The sequence below is a fragment of the Silene latifolia genome, chromosome 11 (assembly GCF_048544455.1).
Source record: "Silene latifolia isolate original U9 population chromosome 11, ASM4854445v1, whole genome shotgun sequence".
NCBI classification, from domain to species: Eukaryota; Viridiplantae; Streptophyta; class Magnoliopsida; order Caryophyllales; family Caryophyllaceae; genus Silene; species Silene latifolia.
The window spans coordinates 5075102-5083069 of NC_133536.1; the positions used below are offsets into that span (position 1 = coordinate 5075102).

Below are 7968 nucleotides of genomic sequence, written 5' to 3' on the forward strand. Positions count from 1 at the left end.
TTTTTTTTTTTTTTTTTTTTTTTTTTTTTTTGTTTTTTGTTTCCACTTCGTTTTGTATAAAATAATTAATTTCCGTATTTGTATTAAATTTTTTTATTTTTTATAGTTTCCGACAATTCAAATAATTATAATTAATTTCCGTTATTTCCGACTCGTTGTGTACAAAATAATTAAATGCCGTTTTTGTATTATAAAACAATTGAATTAATTAATTACCGTCTTTATATGAAATTTTTATCTTTAACATTTCCGACTCGTTTTGTAAAAAATAACTTATTACCGTGTTTGTATTAATTTTATATTATTTTATATTTACTTCGACTAGTCCCGTAGCAAATAATTGAATTAATAACTAACTAACTTGTTGAAATGCGTGCGCAGGTGATTAACGATGGAGACGGTGTTGATTACTCGAGATCATTTTACGCCAACCAGATTTTTGCGTCTAGTACTTGAAGCGTTTAATTGGGCATATGAGATCGGGCTCCGACTCGGGTTTGGTATAAAAAAATCAAGCAACAAGAAAGTTGGTCGTAACACGAATTTGAGACAACGTTATTTTGTTTGTCGGATGGGTGGAAAAGGTCCCGTAAATAAGGATGCCGATTCTTTAATGAGGGGTAACACCGCTACCGCGTGGTGCAATTGCAAATTTTCAATGAAAGTTGTTGAATTAGAAGAGAATAAGTGGCGGCTTGTGATGAGATCCGGGTTTCATAATCATGGTTTAACGTTGTCTTGTGATTTCGGCGACGTATACTTTGCAAAGTTTGATGACGATGAGTTGGCTTTTATCGATGCCCAAGTTAGAGCTCACGTTAGACCGGCAATTATTAGTGCGGGTTTACATCAGCGGAATCCGGAAAAGTCAAGACCTAATCGGCGACAAATCTACAAACGTCGGAAAGTAAGGGTCGAGGAAAGAGATGGGAGAAACCCTAAGACAACAGATGTTAGCACTTGCGGTTCAAAGATAAGTACGTTCATTATTGGGTCACGATCGAGACCGATGAGCTAACCCACGTGTTCATGGCTCATCCGTGCGGTTAAGATGTTTCGATCATACTATTATGTGGTACAGATCGATTCCACGTACAAGACAAATGAATACCGTCTTCCGCTTGTTGAGATGGTTGGAGTCACACCCGTCGGGAAGAGCTTTGTCATCGCGTATGCTCTTGTGACGCATGAGTCGGAGGAGAAATATCTGTGGGTCCTACGGAAATCAAGGCCCCGCTCAATGATGCCGTTCAACCTAATGCTATTGTTACCGATTGCGAGAAAGGTTTGTTGAACGCGATTCCCATTGTTTTTCCTGGGATCGTCTCACTTGCTATGTCTTTGGCATATATATTCTAACGTGGAGACGAAAGCACTTGATATCACGAGTCAAGATAGTTGGGCTAAGCACGTAACTTTTACCTTGTTTATGCGGTTGTCGGGCGGAGACCGAAGATAACTTTAATGTTGCGTGGGGCAAATTGGCAAGGGAATGGGCGGGAGTGGCGGCTTATATTGAGAGGCAATGGTTCCCGCACTTGGAAAAATGGGCCAAGTATAGAACGAACAAGATAACTCATTTTGGCAATACTTCTACATCCCGGGTTGAGTCGGCTCATGCGAATTTGAAGAGATGGTCAATAGCGCGAAACGCGATTGATAGCATCTGGAGTCGGTTTCATTCTTTGATGGAAACGCAACATGTTGAGATCCGACACTCGTTGGAGTTATCTAGATCGAGGCGGTTGACGGGGATTCAGCGATTATTTTCCAGACTTTCTTGCAAAATATCAAAGAATGCCATCACTGAATTGCGTAAAGAATTCGAAAGAGGTGCCAAGATGACGGAAGATGCCTTGACGATCGATTGCGGTTGTGTAAAGGCTACTACACTTGGTTTGTTATGTGCTTGTTCACTTCACCGCATTTCTAGAAACGGATCTCGGGTGCCTGTTGATGTGTTACATGCATTTTGGAGGAAGTTGGAGTACGATGGTTCGGAGGCAATGCCGACTTGTGATGATGATCGGTTGGAGGAGTTATTCGATGAAATTCGAATGCGGATCCGAGTATGAGATCATCCATGTTCGATGCCCTTTACTCTCAGATACATCCGGATCAGGAGGATGTAAATGAGCCTCGGGTCAACGAGAACCCTAGAGGACGTCCGAGTAGGGGAACTCGTAGAGATCCGTCCGCCGTTGAGCATGCACGGGTTCGTGTTCGAGTAGGTACTCCGTCTTCCCAACGTACTCCGTCTAGTACCCCCCGTTCTACTCCGACGATTCCTGTTACTCCGTCTAGTACTCCCCGTTCTACTCCGTCGGTTCGTTTTACTCCGTATCGAACCCCCCGGTCCACTCAAACGGGCCCCGGTACACCGTCTACCACTGCTACCACGACTACGAGGAGTTTCGGCACAACGTATTGTGCACCTCTTGAGGTCGACTACACCATTGGTGATTTGAGGTATTTTTCTTATCGTGACTTCCTGCCTTCATTTTTTCACGAGTATGTAGAAGCATGGTTTAATCCTTACGGAGACGGTCATTGTGGTTTTCGAGTTATCTCACATGCTGTTCGGGGTGACCAATCTCATTTCACGATGGCTAGAACAGATTTACTTAGGGAAATTCGTAGTCCCGATTACCGTGATCATATCTATGGCCCAGGGAGATTTGATACGGAGGTAGCTAGAATTACATTTATGGATCAGACACCGTGTGGCTCGGGTAATTGGATGGACGGTTTCGATCTATATGGTTATGCTACGATGTACAATTGGGTGATATGTTGTATTTCTGCATTTGACGATCGAGGAACAGTAAGAAAATTATCGAGGAACAGTAAGAAAATTATATCGATTATTACAACAACTGTAAGTAATATTATTACCTCAGCAGGAATATCAAAATCCTCATGTGGCGGGGGGGCATCATGGTGGTCGGGATCAATGATGAACGGGTGAGAATTCCCATTAAACCAAGCCTCATACTCGCTCCGTCTCACCTGGGAAGCTAACGGTCTCGATTTACGAGAAAGGCCGAACCACGTGATCCTGCCAAAGAATCCCAAAGATGATCGGTCTCCCCAACCCCAACACTAACCTCGTACCAAACCCGGCGACGACGCGCCGTCAATCTCATAATGGGATTGGGTATGATCTGCACATACCCAAACCGTCGTAAACACCGATCAGCCGGTACGGCTCCGCTATGTCCATGAAACGAATACAACCGGTATACAAAGTACGAGGATGATAATCCTCCCGACGCGGCCCGCACGTACGGATCCCACCTAATGGAAGCACAAGTAAGCCCATCCAACAACCTCCGATACTCCAACAATTTCTCCGCATTTTGAGCGAAAGGACCAACGGATCTCCAAGAACACGACCGAGGCTGAGTAGGGTCAATTGCCGAAGGTGGACCGGGTCTGAACATAGGAAAATACTCATAGATCCACGATTGCAACAAGGTCAAGCAACCACCAATAGTCTTCACACCAGCACGTGAAGCTACCCCCAACTGTCGGTACATGAAGGCAAGTACACCGGCTCCCCAAGCGTAGTGGTGTACTTCATCAGTATCATACACTAAAGGAAACAACGAGGACGTAACCTATCACCGATTTGTCGACAAAAAGTGTCGACCCCAACACCACACCAAAAACCCCGAGCAAAAACAACATCACAATTAGCTCTCGCCGTTTCACAAACTGCATCTACCAATATACCCCCACTCTTGTAAATAGGGACCTTCTTAGTAGAGTTTAACCGCAACCTCAATCGCTCGATGAAATCCCAAAGAAGCCACATACATACATAAGGGGATCCGCCAACGTCCCGTCATTACTCTCCACCTTACAACAAGCACAAAGAACCCGAACGCCTAAGATCTGCGCAACATCGTGAAGGAGTATGGACATCTCCCAAAAGGCATGTGAAAATCGTTGGTGTCGGGTTGCCATCTCTCAACAAAGGCGAAAATAAGGGGCATGTTATAATTCTCGGCCATGGAATCTAATAGGTGAGAAAGACCCGACTCACATAAATAGTCTTAACGGCGGAGGAGTGGCCAACTACTCAACAACCTCGTCTTACCAAACCGGTGGTAACCGTCAAAACCGGTCGACCGACCTCATTAGGAGTCGACCATAAGGTGTGGGCAATGTGGCCCCCAAAGCTAGGAATCACGTGGGAAAGTCGGGACCACCAGAACACGATGATCGATCAACCAAGAGACATCCTTACCCGACTTCTTCTTCGGAGCCACCACACTACTAGAACTACCATCCGACCTCCGCTGGAAACGCCCCTCCTCAGTCCGTCTACGTGGCACCCTACGCACTCGCTCAATACCCGCCTCCTCCTCACCTATCACATCACCAGACCGAACCATCTCCTCCTCCACCCGCTCATCAGTCCACGAATCGGCACTCACATCTCCAACCTCAGACTCAAACTGGAGCCCCTTTCGAGCTCGAACGTGACGGTCATTTCCTCCACCGGCCATCTATTCCAAAAAATAAGTTGAAGTAAATTAAAATTTAAAAAAAAAAAAAAAAAATTAACCCGGAACGGGGTTTATTAATAATAATTAATTAATATTTTACGTAAACTAAACGAGACGCAACAAAATTATATTTACAACAACTTGATTAATTAAATTAATTAAACAAAGAATTTATAAATATAAGTTTATGTAAATTAAAAAATATTAATAATTATTAATAATTAATTAATTTATTAATAATTAATTAATTTATAACGATAACAAAACAAGACGGAAAAAAAATATTTAAAAAAAAAAAAAAAAAAAAAAGTATCGACAAATTCTAAAACATAAAAAAAAAAAAAAAAAAAAAAAAAAAAAAAAAAACAAGACAAATGGGCAGGGACGAAGAACTCCTTCGTCCAACTCCGAGCCCCGGCACGAAAGAATTCTTCGTCCGAGCCCATATTAGACGAGGAATTCTTTCGTCAATGGCTGACTTGACTTGAAGAAGTTCCTCGTCCAGGCCCGAGTTCGTTTTTCATTTTTTTTTTTTTTTTTTCAATTATTCCGTTTGATTTTCGCGAAACACGACTAAATCCGATTGAAATCAAAGCATCTATCCTAATTCCGTCACAACTTTGGCATCTATCCTAATTCCGTCACAAATTTACAAACTAAGCAAAATAATACAAAATTTTTTTAATACTAATCACATACCTTGGTTAATGTTTGAATTCGTGATGGAAATTATGCGGTCGATACGTTTTTTGGTTGAAATTTGAGTCGGGTTTTTTTTTTTTCAAAATTTGGAATATGAAAGGTAGTTATTGAATAAAAAGGAAAATATAAGGGGGAGTGTGAGGGAGGGGCAAAATTGGAAGTTCATTAAAATTGTCGACGATATTTAGTAATTTGTCGACGACCTTTAGCAGCCAGGTTTGAAATTAGTTTAGATTGCAGACGGTGACATGTAGTGGGCTGAAACTTATGGCCCAAGCGACCAAGCCCAATTAACGTAGGGTGAAGCCCACTCACATTAATTCCCTTCTTTTTTGTCCAATCTTTTTTTTTTTTTTTATTAGAAAAGAACACTAGGTTGATCCTCTCGAGTAGGACCAACCTATATTACTTATATTTTTATTGGTTTCACTTTTTTTTCATAGATGGATCATATTTTAATTTTTTACTCGTAAATCTTAGGTAATAAAAATCAAATAAATGGAGAAAATAAAGCTCAAGAGTAATAAAACTTTTAAAAGTTGTCACAAAATTGTAGTAACTAGAAATACGTCCCGATTAAAGCTTAAATGCTTAGGAGTTTGCTCTGTTCTTTTGGACTGAAACTATTTGAACTGAACTGAATTAATTAGAGCTGAATTTAATGGAGTTAAACTGAACTAAATAAAGCTGAACTGAACTGAAATGAGATGAAATTAAATCCAAAAAAACAAGGCCTTAAGAGTTAGGAACACATTTTCGAGGAAAAAATGAGGGATATGAATAACTTCTCCTTCTTTATGTTGTTATCAAAAGACGGTCTTGTATACAAAACTCGTAATAGTTAAGCTTCTTGACAACATAGTGGCCTGGACTCCAGGACTTTGGTGCTTGACAAAATAGTCATAATCCTAATGATTAGGATAACATGGAGAGTATCCCATATATACACATTATACTTGCCTAATTATGAGAAGCAATTAGTATGTACCTCCTTAAACAAACTCAAATCACATGGCTGCCAAAAGTAGTACAGCTTTCACATAATACAACCTTATCTTTCTTTAAACTTGTTATAACTTTTGCTTACACAATTATATCAAAACTACCCAAGTAACCCAACCTTATTATTTGCTATAATTAGTTTGATTTGCTCACAAAAATTACACTTTTATGGCCTTTTATATGCCTTTTATATGGACTTATGTTGCCCTAAAATTAGATATGACAAAAGTTTGGAATAACTACTAAAATTGAATATGCAAAAGTTTTAAAGTTCCTTAATAAATCAATTATGTTGATATCTTGCTCCATCGTCGTTAGTTCTATAGATAGCGAATTTCAACGATAAGCCGTAATAATACTTTTCAGAAAACATTTATGTTATTAGTTTCTCAATTTGATCCTGTTTCACACAGACTCGATCAAACTCGAATAAAAGTTAACATTTGTTAATTCGTTTGTTAACAATGGGACTTATAATGTCTTTGAGTTCAAATTAACTGTTCCGGGTGTAATTCCAGAGCAAGTATTGTTACCACCCGTGGCTTGTAGAATGATGTCTCGAGTTGGATTCCTCACGTCTCTATCGTTCCTCTCGGCCTCTCCTGCAACAATGAACGAACTGAGGGCTTGGCTTTGTGCCAAGCGTACTCACTCCGACGCTCAAGTCAGTGAACTTAGAGAGATAAGTTGCGTGTTACTTGGCTAAGTATATTGTAGAGAGATAAGGAAGATATTACCAGATGAATAGTGATTCTTAGGTTAATTTTCGGATCTTTTCCTCAATGAGGGTTGAGGAGTATTTATAGACTTTCACCTTTTGTCACGTAGTGGCCAAGTGGCCAAGTGGTTAGCAGGTGGAAAGACCGTTCTACCCTCGGCCGATAGACCTATGGCAAAGCCTACCGAGGGACCTTGGATATGAGTACGCGGATATGTGTCCCTTTGGCGGGTTGTCGCCGAGACCCCGATTACAGCCGATGGGTTGCATCGGCTAGGCTGCCTAAGTCGTTGACTTGTTGTGGATATCTTTGACCTTGCTCAATATGTTGACTTGGTCGGCGGTGCGAAATATGCCCCATCAATTTGCCCCCGCGTAGTCTATGCCGTGGTATGGGCTCAGATGTATGCTTTGAGCGTATATTCTGCGAAAGTGATTTCTGAAATTTTTCTGTATCGGCTTCTTCTATCTCGGCCTGGTTCTTATTAGGCCGTACCATATATATCCCCCCTCCGCATGGATGCGTAAAGGGCATCCGATGTGGAAGAGAAAGTGACGCCGCCGAGACCAGGGGTTGGGAGTGCTTAGGTTGCTTTTGATTGCCCCAGTGCCGTGCTCCTTAGCATGGTTGATCGGGTGGCCGGCGGAGAGCAGATACCTAAGAATTTGTTGAGGAAGATGAATAGGCAGAGATATGAAAAGGTGTGTTGAAGACGCTTGATCACTGTTGCGTTGATTGACGTTTAACTGTTGCGACGATTGACATTCCGTGGTTGCATGTCCGACACGTGTCTGCTTGCTGATTGGCTGACGCTTCATGGGCTGTTCCCTGATTGGTTCTTTATTATGGGCTTTTTCCTATAAATAGGGCAGTTGTTCCGTGAAATTGGCCACCAATTTCATTCTCCCAAAATTTTCTTCTCTCTAAACTTCCAAGGCCTTCTTTGTCTTCTAATTTTCAGGGTTGCTACTCCGGCGAGTGTTTTTCTTTAAGGTAAACAAACAAATTTCCTTTCTTCTCTTGTTAAATAA

General features: G+C 41.3%; 1 protein-coding gene across 1 annotated transcript; it reads left to right on the forward strand.

The window, feature by feature from the left end:
• Nucleotides 1–391: 391 nt before the first annotated feature.
• Nucleotides 392–2075, forward strand: LOC141612792 (uncharacterized). The gene is made up of 3 exons (XM_074431543.1): nt 392–952; nt 1082–1285; nt 1797–2075. Exons 1-3 carry the CDS (start codon nt 392–394, stop codon nt 2073–2075), a joined length of 1044 nt encoding a protein of 347 aa, XP_074287644.1.
• Nucleotides 2076–7968: the final 5893 nt, after the last annotated feature.